A 21,145-nucleotide genomic window follows, 5' to 3' on the forward strand; every position below is an offset into this window, starting at 1 on the left:
AATGATTAATACAGATGTATTATTTTAATCATATTAATCTAAAGTTGCTTTTTTATATTCTGTTCAAATAAAATTAATTCTAACTAATATTGGCAATTCGAAAGTATATTTGTAACCTCACTCAAAGTCAAATCATTGAAACAATATTTATAAGTATTTTTTTTCTTACACTTACGGATCTTAAGTAGTGTAATATATGTATAAAAGAACTTAAGGTACTTTACATGCGAAAGAAGCCGCGGGTGAAAGCTAGTAAATAAATAATAATACTTTAATCATTAAATAATACTTAAATAAATAATTATACTTAAATTATGTACCTGACAAGTGTCGTATTTAGCAATACCAAGTAACCTATACTTGGGATGGATAACCAATCCACCGTCTTCGTAAAAGCGGTCAACTTCATATCGTTTGAAAACTTCATCGTGTGTGTAAAGCTGATTCCACGTGTTCAGAATTTCAAGAATTTTTTTCATTTGTTTTGTTTTGACCTGCTAAATGAATAAAATGGAAATATAATGTAATAAAGATGTTAAAACACTAACCAGGCATTAATGCTTTCACTCCACCACGTCCCTTGCAAATATAATGAATAATATACACTTACATACATACATATAAAATAAATAAATAAATAAAATAAAATAAAATATGTTTATTTCAGACACAGTCCAGAGTTGTTAGTAAATCTTATGTACTAATGTTAGTAATAATTTGACACGTTTTTATTTAAGCTCGAATGCTGTCGAGTCCAGTGACATAAAAAGGGCCCATCTACCCTGCCAGCGATGACTCTGAGTAGACGATTGGGGGTGCCGTTCAACCTGCGCATCAAGGAGGCTACCCTCTTTCGGGCTATAGCTTGAAAAGTGTCAATTTGAGCCTGTACGAACATACCTGATGCGGAGCAGTATCTTGGCAACCCCAAGAGCGCCCTCAAGCCATTATTATATGTAACACGTAGGGCACTGTATGCCCTCTGCGTAAAGCTGACCCATAGACTGCATGTGTAAAATACCTGGCAGTATGCCTTAAACAACGTTATTTTTACACTACAGGGGCACTTAGCAAATCTACGGGCCAACATATTACATCTGACAGACAATGCCCTACGCTCCCTATCAATGTCCAGGTCATCACTAAGGGTCTCCGTCACCCAGTGCCCCAGGTACTTGAACTGCGAGACCCGTTTAAGCGGCGTACCAGCAAGCGAGACAGGCGGGACAGATGAATATGTCCTAGCGGTAGCCTTAAACATTAAAAATTCGCTCTTAGTTGCATTGTACCTGAGGCCATGGGCCACGGCGTAACGCTCACAGACTGAGATCAGTCGCCTGAGACCGCTGATTGATGGGCTCAGCAGCACCATGTCGTCAGCGTAACTTATGTTGTTAAAAAACGTACCGTCCACAGAACATCCTATCATGGTGCCGCTGAGCTCACGAACCAGCTGGTCCATGTAAAGGTTGAACAGCGTCGGTGAGGTTAACCCCCCCTGCCTCACCCCACACTCCATTGCGTATTCCTGAGACAAAGAGCCCGCCCACCTAACATAGTTGCTCTGGTTACCGTACCAGTACTTGAAAATATCAATAACGTCTTTTGGTACTTCTGTATTATCAAGTTTGCTCCAAAGTTTGTCGTACGATACGAGGTCGAATGCTTTAGAAAGGTCCAAAAAACAGGCATAGACGGGTGTTTTCCTATCCGTGTAGTACCGGACAGTATGCTTGAGACAAAGAACAGCTGATTCGGTAGAGAGTCCGGGTCTGAACCCGAACTGCGCATCATGGAGAGTGATATGCTTGGTTAGTTGTCGATCAAGCAAACTGTCCAGCACTTTAGCAAGGATAGTGGCTAACGAAATGGGCCTATAATTTTGTATATCCGACTTATCACCCATTTTGTTTTTTGGGACTGGCACAACTAAGGTCAACATTAACTCTTTTGGCAAGTATGCATGTCCCACACAAAGAGTATAGAACATCGCCAGCACGCGCGACAAGTGTGGCCCCGCGTGCTGAAGATGCTCGACACTGAGTGAGTCATGTCCCGGGGATTTACCACGGGTCATGCCTTTTATTACAGTGGCCACCTCTTTGGTAGAAAAGTGTAGATAGTCCTGTTGACTATCACTTGCATTGATTATACTATGTTGCATGGATGGCCCCAACGGTGAAACAACCTTAAAGTGGTCTTTAAACTGGTTTGCTATTGCGGTAGGATTGTTAATGCCCCCCACACTGGCAGGCATACCCGAAGGGTGATTAAGTTTGCTAGTTTGTTTCCAGAACTTGTCAAACCGTTTGGCAGCGTGATGGGAAGCAATCAAGTCCATTTTTATTTCTTCTTGACTGTCTTGACACCATTTTAATTTAGACTTAAACAACCTTCGAGTCTCACACATCTCATTATAAATGGGCCCTGACGAGGGTTTATTAAAAAATACCCAATTCATAAAACTAACTCTGGCCGCGCTGTGGGCATCCTTAACATGCTTATTCCATCCAATGACAGAATTACGTCCCTTTTTTGTTTTGCATTCGTATGACAAAACAGATGCGTCAATTAAAATATTCACAATTTGGATATACATTTTATCAATTAATTCTTTATGCATAAAATTATTACATTTATGGTCAATACAATTCTTAAATTCTGATGGAAAAACAAATTGTTCAAACTTATTATTACAAACGTCATTATATTTATCTATTTGGTTACTTTCTCGGTTCCCCCAAAGTATTTTATTAATAGAACCATCATTTTTCTCTGATGATGACACAGATTTAATTGCATTAATCTTTATTTCTACACGCAATGGGAAATGGTCTGACCAGCGAACATCATAAAGCACCCTTATACTTGAAATAGATTGATGCGTGCGACTCTCCACTTTTTTATTGAATTTCGTACATAATGAACTTACATTGTCAGGTTTATTTACTAATTTAACAACATGTCCTAAGATGGAAACCATGTTGAATTTCTTAAGAATCAATGGTCACTGATTTGTTTGTAGTTTTGAAACTCAAGATTGTATTTGTTAACCATTAGTTAACGAATGTACATATTAAATATACGTTAACATATTACACAGACCTTATCAGTAGTTCATCTACTTGACAATAAAAGAGCTTAGTACAGTTACTTAAAGAAGATAATAAAAAGAAAGTGTATCCTTCATATAAATTTATTTGTTATCATATTTGTTTAGAGTAATAAATATAGCAATAACTATAAACGTATCAATAGGTATAGTTTGTATTGACAAATTAACAACAAGCGATCCAGTGCAATGTTCATTATTTTTTACAATGCTGTTCCAACAACAAGTCTGTACGTTGCCGGATCTTCAGTGATGGTTACTCCAAGTTTCTTGGCAACTTCGTCGCGGGTCACTTCGAAGGCTGTCTCCCACCCATCAGCTTCGGCGGCATTCTGCTGATCGGTAGACATCGCCCAGAACGCCGATAGCGGAACGTTCAGCTCTTTGCACAGCTTGCGTCTGTGAAATGTAATTAAATGATTACTATAAATAAAAAAATTATTCGTGCACAAATTAGAAGCCACTATTTTGAATGGAGAAATAGAAAAAATGTTGAGTATTTTACCATATGTCCCTAAAGACAGCTGCTTAGCGCAGATTTAAATTGTTTAAATAAAATTCTTTACTATACTTTTGATATAAAATTTATCGATCATGAATTATTAAAATACACTACGTATTAGAAGATCATATTTTGGTCATGACTTTTCCTCTTCTTCAAACGTCTCTTATAAGCTACTTCATATTTCTCTAAATATCAATACAAAAATAAGGAATCTGAAGAATAATACTTGTAAACACTTTAACTTGCGTCAAGATAGATACTCACCTCACGTTCAGTAGCTCTTTGAGTACAGCAACCCCGTAATCCTTGCTTACAGCTAAGCCCCTCTCATCAGAGTAGCGATCGACATTTTTCCCTTTGAAGACGTCGTACAACTTCATCAATTCAAAAAATAGGGCGTACAGTTCTGTCACCTCTTTAGTTTTAATCTGAAATTAACAAATGATTTAAGGTAAATAATAGGCATTTGATTTCAATATTTATGTGTTTACAATAAATTTAATTTAAAAAAACCATATTAAGCTCTAAATATATCTCTCCATAATTTTTATCGGTACTGACTCATCGAATAAGACTTAAGTTGTCTTCAAAAAGAAGTTAGTTTAGGGTCTTAATTGTAAACACAAAATTGTAGTCAGACTGAAGACATATACCAAAAGTATTTATAAAACTCACATTGAAATTCATGAAATCGTCGATGTTGTCCTTACTGGTGGTGACTCCAGCGGCTGTGGCTCCCACTATCTCCGGTTTGGCGTCGCCATTGTCCATACAGCAAATAACTATTTTAGTGGGAGCCGCTTTGAACATTTGCCTCATACCTTCTATTGATTCCTGGACTGCTTTGGGGTTTTTTGAGACTCCTGAAAATGAAAAAATAGGAACGTATTTGGTTCATTTTTTTATTAGTGAGTTTTGTTATGAGATCAAAAATCAACGATAATACATTTTTATATTTACGTATACCTTGATTATATAAATAAACAGAGAAGCATTACTGGCAGAAAAAGAAAAAGTATTTAAAAAAAAAACTTCAATTGTTTTTTTTATTCCCAATTTATCATATTCCTTACGTGTTTTATTATTTAAGTATTAAAACCTCATTAGCAATGAAGTTCTCCAAGTTTGCTATCATTTTGTAGTTCCAACAATTAGTTTTATTAGTAAGCTAATGTAAAATCTTACCAAGTAATTTATAAAATGCATTATTTTGATTGTAATAATCGTCGAAGAAATTTAGGACTTCTTCCAGCCTCTCGGGAGGCATGTCCTGAATTCGCAACTTGACGTCACTTCCATTTGATTTTTTCGCGGTAAATGTAGTCCAAACTTTGGGTGCCATTTTGAAGAAATTCTAGTATTGTACTGAATAAAAAATCAAATTTCAGCTCATATATAGATGCTCACTCTAATCTCTGTTTCCATAAAGTTTATTGCACCATAACCACAATAAGATAGACCGTTATAGCTAGATTGACATAATTAGTAAAATGGTATTATAAAACATTTTTACAATACCAATTAGATTATCATCTGGTCGGGAAAACACTGCAATTGTTGCATTATCACTTCGTTAAAGTAGTCTGTTCATAACTCTGAATACATTTTCGACGACATAACTCGCCGTTACCAATTAAGCAAACTCACCAATATGATTTCATTATTTTTAAGTAATTGAAAAAGTATAGGATACATTTTGTAAGCTACCATTCATTGAGAGAAAAATGGGAATTCATTTCTTACCTCCAACCTAAAATATCGGGTAAAGATTCATATTTATTTCTTCTTTATTCGTTGCAATGCGAAATTTTTACGCGTTGAATTTGGATTATTTGGAACCAATTAAATCGTAAAATGTCATAATCAAATCATACTATTTCTGTACCTAATAAATGGATGACTTTTATTCTCTCGAAACGGAAATTATTTAATGTTATATCCAGAAAATATAGTTCAAATCCAGCTGAAGCGGAGAAACTGCTAACAGCACCACCTCGTTAGTGGATCATGTCTCGGAGGCAATTTGTCGTCGCGAACCCTCGCTTATAAGGATACATTACGAATGGTATTTTCTAAAACAGTTACTTATGCAAAATAGTTTTCAAAGTTACAATCTCTCTTTTAGCATTTGGCTCATGCTCATAGTAACGTTTCCCCGTCGTGTTTTAGCTACATATTAACTTTAAAGATTTATTATACTGTAAAAAGGTTAGCTGGTCTACATTCGTTTTAGGTCAGGCAAAACATTATTTTTCAATAACCAAAGAATTTTTTCTTCCTTTCCAGGTTATAAAGTCAATCAAGAGAAAGGCTAATAAACTTGGTATTCTCCTTTTAGGCAATGGATATGGCAATTTATGAGTATCACTATTTGATTCTCAATTACTGTTTTATCATTAGGCCATACAGCAGAACGTGGTCTTCCAGTTTTTTTTTTGAGACTGCTGACTCTAACTACCCAGTAAGGGATATGTTTGTATATTATATGTATGGCATAACAAAGAAACTTTCTTGTTTTGGTTTCTCCATTAAGTCGAAGAGGCCTTCACATTCATTTTTCCTTTCCAATAATAAAATGTAATGTTCATCTCTACAGCTAAAAAAGTCAGTAGGTACAGTTTTTAGTACCAACGTTGTTTAATGTTTCGTTAAGAATCACAAATTCATGACTGCTTTAATCAAAGTAGTAATTAAGTCAGCTCTTCGCTTAGTTATTGTAAATTTCTTTGCAAATCGTCTTGTCTTGAGTTAAATGAAATGGCAACAGATGTTTATTCCCAAGGCTTTCTTGAATATTTTTAGTATAACACACTAATAATAACTGAGACATTTTTTTTCTTTATAAAACCTTGGTACAAATTACTAAAGTTTTTATCTATATCTGTGTGTGTTGTTTAATCTCATCAAAATCGGTTCAATAGTATTGAGCTTATTTCTTACAAAAAAAAATACTTGCCTTTTAATTTAACCCGTTATAATAAGACTAAGCGATTAATGAATTTCCATTCGCCTCTTTCCAAAAACATTTAAAACCGCAATATAGTTGTTCATAATCCAAGTCACACAGTAAACATGCGATATAAATCACATTGAGGCACATGTACCCCGCATTACAAGACCATTAGTGTATATCAATCATCTAGCTCAGAATCCCTCGTCGAGGAGTCTGCTGTTGGTCGCAGATAGGAAAAATTGTTGTTTTATACATAAATACATATTGTCACGTCTATATCCCTTGCGGGGTAGACAGAGCCAACAGTCCTAAAAAGACTGATAGGCCACGTTGTTTTATATCTACTCCCTTTTGTCACAACCACGCTAGAGAAACAAAGAAAATATACCTAGTGTCTGCCGTGTGGTTCCCGGCGCTTTATAAACAACCACTCCATGTCTGTCCTAGGGAAGCGACTAAGGGATAAGCTAATTAATAAGCAACCTATCACAGTTTGAATCTTAATTCCATCAGTAAGCTATACAGCCGAACGTGGCCTTTCAGTCTCTTCAAGACCATTGTCTCTGTCTACCCCGCAAGGGATATAGACGTTATCATATGTATGTACATACAGTAGTATGTGCCAGCTGCTTCTTTTCCCGATTTTTCGCAGTTTGTAAAAGTGAATCCAGAAAAAGTTTATGATAGGTTTATCAGGCAACCTCTCATTATCACTGAGTTTTATAGCTTTAAGTAAACCAAACGAACGAATATGTGTTTTTTTTTATTCATCAATATATAAAAGTATGAAAGAATGAAGTGCAGTCTGTTGAAACAAGACTGAGACCTCTAATCACTTATCATCATATTTCATACTAATAAATGGGTAAGTGTTAATGAATAATTTGTAATAATTGGTAATGTGAAAGAAGATGTAGTTACAGGAATAGAAAAGGGTATGTTAAGATGGTTCTGTCATGTGGAGAGGATGAATGAAAGCAGGTTGATTAAGCAGATATACAAGGAGAGTGTGGAGGGAAGTTCGGAGTGGGAAGACCTAGACGAACATATCTTGATCAAATTAAGGACGTCCTGGCTTTCCGAGCTTGCATTAAGATAGTTATGAATGTGGATGAAGCGAAGGAAGTATGCAGAGATCGTGACAAGTGGAAAGAGGTAGTCTCTGCCTACCCGTCCGGGAAAGAGACGTGATTTTTATGTATGTAAATGGGTAAGTCTGTATGTTACCTACTCTTTCACGTTAAAAAAACAGTTAAAATTTACTTAAAGAATTTTTATGAGATTTTACAATAATGTCTAACATAAGCTTTCATTACAATAACATATGTACTACTCTGTCAAGAAAGTAGCAGGAAAAAATCAATAATACACAAACTGTTTGTTATTCATCCAAATTTATTTTATCACCTTCAAAATATGCTCCTTTAGAAACGATACACTTACGCCAACGAATAATCCAATCATCAAAACATTTTTTAAACGCTGTTTCCGGAATTGAGGTCAGTTCTCGCCGCGAATTCTCTTTTATGTCTTCTACCGATTGAAAACGGGTGCCACGAAGTGGTAATTTGAGTTTAGGAAAAAGAAAAAAGTCGGCTGGAGCCATATCTAGTGAATATGGTGGTTGCTCGATGGTATTTGTTGAGTGTTTGGTTAAAAATTCGTTCGCAATGATGGCCTTGTGCGAAGGTGCATTATCATGGTGCAAAATCCAAGAATTTTCTTTCCACAAATCTGGCCTTTTTCGTCGGATTTGCTCTCTTAAACGCCGCATAACACTCAAATAATATTCCTTATTTACCGTTTGACCTTCCGGCAAGAATTCCGAGTGCACAACACCGCGATAGTCAAAGAAAACAGTCAACATGACTTTGACTTTTGAACGACTTTGGCGTGGTTTTTTCGGTTTCGGTTCAGTTGGAAGGCGCCACTCCGAAGCTTGTTGACTAGTTTGCATGTCAAACTCGTAAACCCACGTCTCGTCACCAGTAACAATGCGTTTCATGAATGTTGGGTCGGAATTGACTCGTTCTAGCATGTCCTCAGCGACTCTCATGCGATTGAGTTTTTGAAAAAAATTCAGATCTTTTGGCACTAGCCGAGCGGCAACATGTTTCATACCCAAATTATTAGTTAAAATGGTACGGATCGACTCGTGAGATACAGAAAGTTCGGTGGCTATTTCTCTCAAAGTTGAATGAGGATTTTCAGTCACTATTTCCTTCACTTTTGCGATGTTAACTTCAGTTGCAGACGTTGATGGCCTACCAGAGCGAGGCAAATCTTCCATCACATCTCGACCGCTTTTGAACGCTTTGTACCACTCATAAGCACGAGTTTTTGATAAAGTCGATTCACCGTAGGCCTTCTGTAACATTTTCAGTGACTCCGAACACGATATTCCATTGGCAATGCAAAATTTAAGACAAACTCTTTGTTCGATGTTTTTATCCATTATGAAATTAGCAATACACACTAGATTTGATATACTAAAAATAGCACTGTATTTAATGTAAACAACAGATGCAACTCAAACTCCGCGCCAAAATGGAAAACAGTTGTGCCAATCTAACAACAACAAAAAAAAACAAAAATTTGGATTTGGAACCATAAATAAATAATCCATTCCCGATACTTTTCTGACTGAATGTATATAGCTTACATTAGCATAAATTATAGGCTACAATTTAAACGCGAGATAAACTGCGGGCAAATTATAATAAAAATGAAATACCAAGGTGAAAATCAACTCATTTTCTTATTTAGTAATCTAATTTTCAATGAAAAAGTTAAGATAAGTTTTAGTAGCACATGCTTCATTCAACTTTGATCGTAAAATATATCTTTTAATAAGAAATCTCCACGAATGCTTAACTTATAGGGTTGGTCCTAATGAAACTTCTTGAATGTTATTAAATTTTGTTTTAATTTATTTTTCTTTTATAAAAAAATTGTAATGAGTTTTAACATTTTAGTTTTATTTGTACATGTAAATAACTTCAGTTGCTTAGTGACTGACTGACTGGCAGATCATACACAGTCAACACTACTGGGTCCAGAAACTCGAAATTTGGCATTCCGTTCCCTAATTAGTCTGGGGATGCACAAAGAAAGTATGTCCCGAAACAAAAAAAATTAGAAAGAGAGAGGAGATTTTGCATATTCTCGGACATATTAAGGATAAAACACATACATATTATAAAATCTTTTTTCCTTTCTAGGTAGACAGAGCCAACAGTCTTGAAAAGACTTCGTTATACTTAAAGGCTACGTTCAGCTTCATCATTAAACCATACGCTTAATGATGGGATTGAGCTTCAAACAGTGACAAGTTCTTAGCTCATCTCCTAAAAGAACCCCAAGATTATTAGCCTATCCCTTTGCCGTCTTTTCCGACATCCAAAGGAAAGAGATGTAGTGGTCCTATTCCTAAGTTTAAGGAACCACACGGCAGACAAAAGATAAAGAGTTCCAACGTCACGCCAAGCCTGACCTAAATAGAATTACCCATTATAGTCATAACAACAAAACAAACATCGTTTTTCTTGATAAATGTGGCTAGTTTACTAACAGTCGTAAAAATAAGATGTTGATTGCGATTCGCGTGACGTAAAATAAACCCAAAGAGGGGCGTCGAAACAAAATTCCAATGTTACCTAATTATAAGGAAACAATAACGTCACTAAGATTGCAACTTTTGTAAAATTGTTTTTTCAAGCATATAGTCATGTCTATATCCTTTGCAGGGTAGACAGAGCCAGTCCTGAAAGACCTGAAGAGACTTTGAGGCCACGTTCAGCTATTTGGTCTCATGATAGACAGGTGGACAGGACAGTGCAGGTTTCCTTAAGATGTTTTCCCTCGCCGTAAAAGCATCGTATAGTATTCAAACTAATCTCCACAACTTCAAAATATTAATTGACCGAGGACGGATTTGAACCTGTGCCTTTATGCGCAACACGCATTTTAACCGGACACCTTACCGATTCGACTACCGACGCACGACGTCACGTCTTATTTTACTTTTAAATTTATAGTTTTCCTAAATCCCAACAATACACAAAGGTAAGATTTGTTAGGGCCAATAAGGAAAAGGTTTGTTCGATAAGAATCAATCATCACTTCTCCTGGAATTTCCCTGGTGAGGCATAAAACTAAAGTATGTATTGCACCTTCCAAATTCAGCTTGATTGCTGATCTTTTCAGCAGGTGAAAATGTTCTTGGGTTTTAGAGAAACTATTAAGTAAGAATGCGCACTTTTGGATTTATTTTAATTATTTCTATTTTATCAAACTGAATATGATTCTTCTTCTGTATCTGAATGTCAATATCATCATTTTGCCATCCAAGCTAAACATGCCTTCGAGTCTACTGGATCTGGCTACCTCTTAAGGCGAACTACTTAATGTACGTATGTTTGTTACAAAATCAGATTCCTTTTTACTCACTATTATTTGCACCCAAAGTTTCATTGTGTCTTGTGGTTGTAATTAATTATAAAGTTTTCGTAATAACACTACTATATCGATTTTTATGAAATTTGGCATGAATATAAATTAGATACATGAGTTTCACAATTTCACGGGATACTTCGGAAAACAACCCAACTAGTAGTCTTGTTGTTAATTTGATCCAAATACGGATAAGCTTATCCAGACTCTATTATAAAATGAATTAACTTACTCTTTGGGTAAAATTCGGGGGTAACAAAGTGATTTATCGGACGTCGGGCTGCGGGTCAAAGCTTTATTTTTGAGGTAACTCTCGGAACATAATAATGACAGAGTAGTTCATCTGACCCACTTTCAATATAATGAATACCTGATAGTAAATGAGGTTGCAGTTATCTGTCAACATTGCATAATTTGTAATTTATTCTCACCTATTACCCGAGATTCACAGTTTTTGGAGTCTGAGTACGTGGGTAGAAATTCATAATTAGATGTCATGATTATCAATCTCATCTAAGAAAAATATAAAAAAAAATCAATAATAAAGTTTGAATACACACAAGCATTCATATCAAAAATTTAAATGATATTATTTAAACGAGTATATTGTAGATTATTAGATATACAGCCTACAATTAAATCAAATTGGAACAAATTACCTTAAAGCCTATTGAGCCAATAACAATGTCCCATGGACCTGTCGGGATTAAAATTAACTGAATGACGAGGGTATCACCCAGCTGTATATAGAGAAAAGGATTTTTACACGATTACTCAATAACAATTTGCACATCTTGCCTTTTCTGTCAGATATTTGCGAAAAACCATGATGTAAGCGGGATAAGGTTTCCATACAAGGTTGCGGAGGTCAGACGGGTTGAGTTATTTCATAAAAAAAACCTGATCTTACCGTGGTCACACACGAGGTCCTCCACAGACAAGTGAGCAAAGACGCAACCGGGACCAATGCGAGGAGGATGAAAATGAGGCAGCAAATATCAGAAATTTGAAGAAGCATTGCGTATGAGAAAAGTCTGGAAACAAACTTGCTCTAACCTTTCTTTTTGAAGCTGGACTGGTTCTCGTTATCCTCTGTTTAGATCCATTATTCTATTAGCCCTCGGTCCGATGACATAAAAGCCATGCCGAAATCACTTAGGCTAGAAAAACATTTGATAGAGCTACGTGGAAAGATATCGGAGAGGCATATGCCCAGCAGTAGGCAAATATTTGCTGAAGAAGAAGAAGAGAAGAAGATTCTGTTCAACAGATAGAAGAAGAGGATTGCTCAGTGGGTGGTCACGAATGCCTTTGATAAAATAAAATTTTCTCCAACATAAACTTTTAAGCTAGGATTTTATCGATTGTCCTTCAACCTGGACCCATCGTTAACATGTAAAAGGGTTTTGGTAAAGTTTTATGTTGTCTGCCTCTTTTTCACGATCACAACTCACTAGAAGTTGTGATCACATTGTGAAAAGAGAGTTTATGTAGTGCCTCAATACGTAAATTTTGAGTATCATAGAGAAAAACAACTTACGAATTTACATAAACTATTAAAAATTTACTTAAATAAATCAACAATTTCAACATCGTTCCGTTCTTTTCTTAGACCCCGTATAATAGCTAAACAATTACCTCATAAAGTCGTTAAGGTAACGAAACAACCATTAAAAATTCTCAGGCGTAGCAACAAAAATCTGCGGTAAATTAAAAAAATGGCCTTAATTAAAAAGTTATGCCTTATTAAGCATCGTTGAACCCCTCAACAGCTTTACAAGTTATATTAATAGCTTGAATGTGGAATTTTGGATCGATCAATATAAATTTATATTTTATAGTATCAAAGTTAATATATATATATATATTTAGTGGGTAGGTATATGTCTATTATTTGTATTTTTATTAGTTTATTATTATACTGTAGATAAAAACACAGTGACTTGCCACTTTTTACATAATTATCAAGTTCCTTTATTTTTTGCCGAATGAAGAGATCCCTTCATAGGATAAGTCCGCCTTTTTAAGTGATTTATTTCTTTTATAACTATGTATGGACTATTTCTTGTAACTGTGTAAATTCATGTGCAATAAAGATATTACAAACAAACAAACAAAGTAAGTACTTTGTTTGTTTGGTTTAGGCAGGTGCCTATGTTCGACCTCGAGTCTTGAACTACAATTATTCCAGATGTTATAAAAATCGGTTGTATAATTTAGCCTTGAAGCATTTATAATATTGTACAAGAAAAAACCATATCCACACTAATAATAAAGAGGAAAGATTTGTATTTTTGTATGTTTGTGTGGAATAAACTCAAAAACTACTGGTCCGATTTTGATAAAATTTGGCACAGATATAGAATAGATCTTCAAAAGTGACATAGGCATAAATTTGTTTTGAAATAAATTTATTTCAAAATATAAAACACAAAAATATGTCCACCCGTGCGAAGCCGGGGCGGGCCGCTAGTTATTTATAAAAAGAAAATTAATAAATATTTATTGATAGTAGGATCCCGTCTGGTTTTCGGCCTTAATGAAGATTTCTATCAGTAACGCAGTAGGCCTATTTTATTATCTATTCTCAAAACCTTTTCGAAGATTTAAGTAACGTGTCATCGGAATGTACGTCACGCGACATCCTCATGACCCGATGTCACGCAACAGAAATTACTTCAAGATTTCATTGCTTGTGATATAAGAAGACAGTTTGGTAATTGATATAACTTATGGAAGAAGGTTGTTTCGGACACTTTGTTTGTTCTTAGTTGTTACTTTGTGTACGTGATTTTTTTGCCATATAGTGGTGGTTACCTATGGGTAACTATATGTATATGGGTCCTATGGGTAGATTATTGTGCTACGAGTATAAAAGTATTTTCATAGAAACAGATGTAAAAACCCGTTGTGTTTAGGTAATTATATAAGATGCATTTGCATGTGTTCGGTTGAAGAAAATCTTAGGTAAAATTTTAGGGTACGTGAGAGCTTTTAGTAAATTTTTTATGCATACAAATACACATTCTATGCGGAGAAGACAGGGCCAACAGTCCTTAAAAGACTGATAGGTCTTGTTCAGCTGTTTGACATACCTACTCATAGAATTGAGATTAAAATAGTGACTGGTTGCTAGCCCATCGACTAAAAGAATAATCCCAAATTTATAAGCCTTGGTCATATTTACATTTATGTACTTGAACATAATTTGGTAAAACCTTTACATAACTATTATCAGCAGCAACAATTACTGTGTAATCTCTCAAAACGTATATTAATGCCGAACTATTAGGGGCAGATAATCCGCCAAATATGTAACAACAGTAATCAACGATTAATTATAAGATTAATTGAGTTTCGTGGAAATGCCGAATTCAGGTGCTACTTCATTATGTAAATTGTAATGTGTTTGTAAATAACGTTATTTACAAAGCAATGTCGCTTCCCACGTCTGTCTCTATGTCTGATTGTATGAAAGCTTAGATCTTTAAAATAATACAACGGATTTTGATGCAAGTTTTTAATTGATTCTAGAGGAAGGTTTAATTTTGTATGTTATAAATGCTACCCGTGTGAAGTCGGGGCGGATTGCTAGTAATACCTAAATAAATCTTTCTTCACGAGGTTAATGTTTTTAATATAAGTTCTTGATACATAAAATATTTCAATATAAAATTTAGGACCAATAAGAAACGGTTGGCTAAGATTCTTTCGTAGAGTCCATTCTCGCAAAGAATAATAGATAGTTCTTTTAACAAAATAGAAAAAGCTGTATTTTCAAAATAAATAATGCTAGTATTTTGTTTCCAAGTATATAATATCTTGCACAGATATTTACATGATGTAAACTTAAAATGACATAAACGAGTAAACTTAATCCGTATGAGTAGCAAACATTTATGTTTTGAACTAATTAATTTTAATTTTTGGCAAAATTTTTTTTTGTGTCGCTTAATGTGATCTCACAAAACCAACATTAAGGTTTTTAATTTTTTTATGTAACCTAATGATTTCTTAAATACCAATATCCATTAAGCCGTTCTGTATAACAGAAGACATAGACATCTTTATACCTACATACACTCGAAAAATAACTCTTCTTCTGTCGCAATAGGGTTAAAATACAAAGAACCATACGGTTCAACCCGGACGCAATGTCGTCTTTTGTTTCATGAGTCACGCATCCAAGAAATGCTAACCTGATTACAAAAATAATTTTCATTACTAAGAAACTGCTGTAAGACTTTAAAATAAATTTAAAACAAAATATATTTTTAAAATTAAAAGAGACCACATTTACACTAAAACACATCCACTGAAATGTATCTTGAATAAAGGCTGGAGAATATTGGGACGCGTTCAAGTTTCGTTCGTTCGTCACTATTTTTGAAGCGTCCGATAAGTAAGCGACAGCTATTGTCATCCTTCTAATATTAATGCAGCACGTAGGTATTGCTTTTTTCTGAATATAGTTAAATGACCCTATATGTTCAAAGAAGTTTGAAATGTTATACAAACTCCTTCTTGTTATATTCTTGTTTATCTGTGGTGCGGCATCCCATGCGCGCGCATTTTTCAAATACCTGGCATTCGTGTCCAAGCTATCCTGTGGTTTTATTGCATGATTATTTATAATTATCTATAAATACATATATCACCTTTCCAAAGCTCTTTAAAAATTATCGTAACTAAACTTAAACATTCAGTCAATTGCAGGTCACGATCCAATCTGTTTGCAAGCTTACGAATATCAGACGGTACCTTACCGCTCTTGTATTTGGGTCTTGGTGAAAAGTGAAATCAAAGTCCCCTTGGAAGCGTAACTTGGACAAAGGAAGCCCAGGATTATGAGGATGAAAATCAAAATATATTCTAAAAATTAATCAGGAATCCAATGACTTACACACTAAAAGGACATGCAATGAAAATATCTTCTGAACAGATCTTATTAAATGTGGCGGGCAATCGTTAGAATAAGAAAAATGCCTTTCTATAAAAGCATTTACTGGTGTAACAAAATAATGAATGAATAAAATTAAAATTGTATTTTTGTGTTAATGTTACTAGTAACTATTATGACAACGGGGAGAAAGGAAATATTTGAATAAATGAAGAAAACTGTCTTAATATAGTTTAAATTAATCCACGGATTATACAAGGAAATATAAGTAACAACTTGTAGTCGATTTCACATCTCAAGCATTCAGTTTATTCAGTCATCCTAAGTAAGCATTCTGAAATAGGTACGTTCCTGAGAGCCAACTGCTTTTCATTAACAATTTGATGTTATTCAAGAGGATTCACTTAGTCGAAATCAAATAATGTTTGCGTTACAAACGCAAATATAAGCAATATTACCAAGGTTTATAAGTATATATATCACTACTGCGTATAATTTTACTCAATAAGGTGATTTCAAATAAGGCTAAATAAAACTAGCTTTGCCTTCGACGCTTCTTATAGTAGTTGTTTATCGCGAATTCCACAGAAATAGTACATACTTACAGTTTTTTAGGATGAATGTAATTTTAAATATCCTCTAGAATAAACGTTAAGTAAAACATCTTATTAATTTATGTTTTTTTCAGGATATCCTCTCAATTGCAAACCACATATAAAACCTACGTGATAATTAAACAAAAATGTTAAACTTATTCGTGTATCATCAGTGTCTTTTCTATGTTATGTCTTTTCCTATTCCTGTCTATATGTGCCCATCGTATTGCTCTTATTATTTTACTAATCTTTATGAAATTACTTTAGTATAAGCGAATAAAGTTGGGTTACTTCTTGCAGGCAATGGGCTAGCAACCTGTCACTATTCAGTATTTTCAGGACTGTTAGCTCTGTCTACCCCCCAAGAAATGTGGACGTGATCATATGTATGCATGTAACATTAACTCATTTCTTAAAATAATTAAAACTTGCATAAAGTGTACGTCGTGTGAAAACTTTATCCTTCATCAACGTGCATCTCATGCATATAATTAATAATTCAGAAGACAAAGTAGATGTTATAAACAAGATCACCGCTTTCTAAGTAGCAAAGACATCAATGTAAGTGACGCACTTATGATAAGAAGTTAAGATTTTGCTGAGCATTATAGATTAAAAGGGGCAAAATTCTATTACAATTTTATTTGTTTAAATTTTAACATTTTTCGATTTAAAAATGTCCTTGGTTCTTAAGATCTTCTGAATGTGTTTGAATGTTACAAATTATTAAAAGCGTATCTTGTTGTCTTCGACCTTACTTGAGCCAGCTCAGGTGATATTATTAGATTAAACACTCAGGTTTGCAATTTCGTTCAAATTTTGAAAAAAAAAAAAACTTTCTTTAGAATACAAATTACTCAAAATTGTCAAACTATTAGCAAAGGTGCTCTTTCATAGTAACACTATCTAAACCTTTTGCATTTCGATAGAACGTAATTATGTTTGTAGTAATTCACCAAACGAACCAATTTCGAAAATCATGATTGTAGATAGGATCAGAAAGTCCTTTGGAGTTCGCTTGGGAATTTTTAATTGCTTATGAAATTTTGATGTTCCTCAGAACCATTTGGAGGGCATTGGAGGCCGGGTTCCGGATTACCAAGTGATTTGCAAATAACGACATTGCGGAATTATCTCTTATATTTAAAAAAATATTGAATTTATACCATGGAAATTACAATACTCGTAATATACCTTTATTTCTAAGATCTGAACTTTCTATTCTAGGCAAATAATAGAGTAAAACAAAAGTGCGTTGATGTCAGTCAATCAGTCATCTATATATTTTATTTTATCAGCAAATACAGTCAGTCAGTCAACAGCCTAAATTTTGAAACTGTAATATGTATATGGCCATATTATGAGTCAAATATTATATACAATTAATTGATTTAAAAATGAATAATAATTATCCTCCCTCGGATAGTTTGTTTGTGCTTTTAATAGTGATTTTTATATTCTAAAGTTGCACTTGTAGGTAAGCTTTTGTACAATAAATATTTTGTAGTGATGCTGGATGTAAAATGACCTTGACCTGAAACCCGAAATACAAACTGTTACCTTGTTTTAACCTATATTCCTGTTTCAACAAAAACACATAAGCTCTGGGGACTAAAGAGAGTTTGAGAAATTATTCGTAACTTTATGTGTCGTCGCAGGTAATGAATGAACCAGATTAACACATAATATGATGTCGGACTAACATAAATATATTATCTTCTAGCTTTTGCGCGGGGCTTCGCTTCCGTGGTAATTCTAGAAAAAAAGAATCGTGGTCACCGTATCTTGAGGTCTCTTCAGAGAGGTAAGAACGCAACCAGTACTAATATAAGGTTTATGATTATATAAACTGAAATAATTAAAGAGGAGTAGGAAGTCCTTAATGAATTTACAATGATCAAGTCGGGCAGATTCTGACAAAAGGTCAGGTCAAGATTAGAGTACCCGAAACCGATGAGCTGCAAGCTCAAGCTGAAGTGAGTTGTGAATGAAGATTCTGATTTCAATCGTCAATTCCACCAATTAGGTCATATAGCTGAACGTTACCTTCAAGTATTTTCGATATTGTTGGGAAACCCTATAAGGGATAAAGACGTGATGACATATATGTATGTATTTAAGCCATTTTTTGTTGAATGAAAACATTGGACCAAATTTTGTCAAACACATGACCAACAAATTGCAAATGCATTGGCAAACTTTCGCCAATAGAGCCAGTGAGTGTTAATGGATTTGGAATAAAGTTTCGATGTAGATGAATATGAAAGCCTTTTATTCAAACTCCGCGTTTGGTTGTAAAATATTCATGGATTTCATTGCTATTGGCATTGATTTTTGCCAACAGATTACCATTTATTATTAATATAAGGTTACTTACCTAATGTACTTCATGTTATAAGTTGTTATTGTTGTTAGTTCTAAGGTGTATTTCATGAGTAAAAAATCCAATCTTACTCTACGTGTGTGTTTCAGACTTTAATTACTTAATTATCTCATATGATGACTCATTGCTTTGGCAGGTAAGTACGTCATTAGCCATCTTACAAAAAATTGTCCAGCCTTAATCCTGCTGACTCTAATCCCGGCTGCTTCCACCCTACTCTGGAGAGAAGCCCAGGATGTGCCTTTGACCATGGAGCCTGGATTGCGTGAGTCAGGTTTTTACAGGAAAGGATTCCCATTTGACCTCAAAAACCTTTGCAGGAGAATCTTAACCATATTTGATGGCTACACATCAGTTGCCTGTATATGCTGATTAGTTCACGCTCTTTTCCCTCACCGTAAGAGCATCGTTTACCATTCAAACTAACGTACAGGGCCGAAGTGGGATTTGAACCTGTGCCTTTTTTATAACGCATCACGCATTTTACTGATTCGACTACCGACGCTTTCCTCTAATGTCTAGTAGTTTTAATATTAAGGCACAGTAAAAACCACCACAAAATTTTCCGTACCAATTGTAAAGCTATATTCACGAATAAGGCAACAAAAAGAAATATAACTCTATCAAATATTGAAAGAGAATTTTCGTTGAGAACGGTTGACAGATGAAATACTATGGCTACCATCTCCCCTCTATACAAAAGAAAGGAAAATTTATATCGTAAAAGTGACAATATGACAAGGCTGAGACTGATATTCAACTGATGGTCGATTTCTTCTATTGTGATACAAAGTATTATTTATTATGGTTTTATTGTTCAAATATAGATAAATGAACATTGCAATGGGAGAACTTAAAAATATATAGGTACTTAAGTATGCAAAACGTTGTTTCTTTCAAACCCTGCATTTTTCCATCATCTAACCAAACACAGTGGGCAACAAAAGGAATTTTGACAATATGTGGTCAAAATACCACCACCTACATGTTAGGGATTTTCTGGGCACGTTCGACCTCATCTTGCATACCACCAGGCAGATTAAGGTCAAAGGTACCTAAATGCCCAATATAAAAATAACACCTGCATTCATTTAAACGCAACACCATATTTTGTTTTAAACGTGAACGTAAACTTTGCGTTAAAGTTTACTCGTAAAATAGCTGAAATACAGGCCCAAAGGCGAATAGAATGAAACAATAACGTAATTGGAATGCTGTAACTGCGTTCAGTTCCCAGTTTTCAAAACGAAAATTGTATTGTGATGTTAGGCTAGTAAACTGAGGAAAAATGACATAAATTCTATGTAGTCGTATGATGAACAATGAGTCGAAAATAATTCTGAAGCGGCGTTTTTTTAGCTATGTAGTCACTAGTCAAAATAAGTAAACTCTACTTCTTAGACACTGCAAATATTTTATGTACGTTACAAAGTTTTTCAATACTCATAGGAATAGTAACTGTAGTTAACCAGATCGCTCGGAGGTTCCTAAAGACAACTTTAATGACACTTTTATGTAGGCAAACTTATGACATATCATATGAGCTTAGATTGTGAAAAAATAATTGATTTGATAGTTATTGACCGCATTCCGATATCTAAATTAATTTTAAATGCACGCACGTTTACTGAATTTATTTTTACGATGTAAACAGATCTATCTACTGGAGTTAGATACATGTGTCAGGTTGCTATTCCGTCACAATAACGAACTCCAATTTTATACGAATTAATGTAAAGTAAACAATTTAATGTTCATAGTTAAGTGTATCACCAACCTTAAATAATATCTTTCACACTGACATATTCCAAATGACTCCCCGCGAAAGTCAGGATAAGTGAAATGAAAAAAAAACAGGGGCGTATTTGAGGTCCAAATTGCGTACAATATATCACCTGGCGCCGGCATCTGGCCAGAGCAAATGAAACGCATTTAGGCACTCAGGGTGATATTAAAAACCAGATTGTAGGTACGTAATGCTACTAATAAATATGACCGTATTATAGGGCACTAAACGGTCTGGGGATGAATTGAGCAATTCGACACGATGCGAACATTATAATGAAATGTCTCTTTAGGCTTTGCATTCGTTTATATTTAACCAACAAATATTATTATTTTTAATCTGGTATGCCGTAAATATTCAAGTAAACGGTAAGATTAAGTATCATAAAAAACTGACAGAATCCTACCCCGGGAAAAGGAGTGTTATTACGTAAATATGCTTGTTTTTAACAAAAATAT

The 21,145-nt window shown here is 34.5% G+C and overlaps 1 protein-coding gene across 1 annotated transcript; it reads right to left on the reverse strand.

Annotated features, from left to right (window-relative positions):
• Nucleotides 1-3,180: 3,180 nt before the first annotated feature.
• On the reverse strand, nt 3,181-4,992 carry LOC106142092 (uncharacterized). Its single transcript, XM_013343722.2, has 4 exons — nt 4,803-4,992; nt 4,293-4,480; nt 3,882-4,045; nt 3,181-3,511 (listed from the first exon to the last, which is right to left on the reverse strand). The coding sequence occupies exons 1-4, from the start codon at nt 4,957-4,959 to the stop codon at nt 3,316-3,318; spliced, it is 705 nt and encodes a 234-aa protein (XP_013199176.1). The 5' UTR covers nt 4,960-4,992; the 3' UTR covers nt 3,181-3,315.
• Between the last annotated feature and the right edge of the window lie 16,153 nt (nt 4,993-21,145).

Source organism: Amyelois transitella, chromosome 12 (assembly GCF_032362555.1).
Source record: "Amyelois transitella isolate CPQ chromosome 12, ilAmyTran1.1, whole genome shotgun sequence".
In the NCBI taxonomy this organism is placed as follows: Eukaryota; Metazoa; Arthropoda; class Insecta; order Lepidoptera; family Pyralidae; genus Amyelois; species Amyelois transitella.

Bases quoted from the DNA above. Each gene is read 5' to 3' on its own strand.
- LOC106142092 (XM_013343722.2), bottom strand. From the start codon at position 4,959: ATGGCACCCAAAGTTTGGACTACATTTACCGCGAAAAAATCAAATGGA. The intron at 4,046-4,292 runs GTGAGTTTTATA...TGTTAATTTCAG, and splicing joins ACGATTTCATGAATTTCAAT to ATTAAAACTAAAGAGGTGAC. The intron at 3,512-3,881 runs GTGAGTATCTAT...TACATTTCACAG, and splicing joins AAAGAGCTACTGAACGTGAG to ACGCAAGCTGTGCAAAGAGC.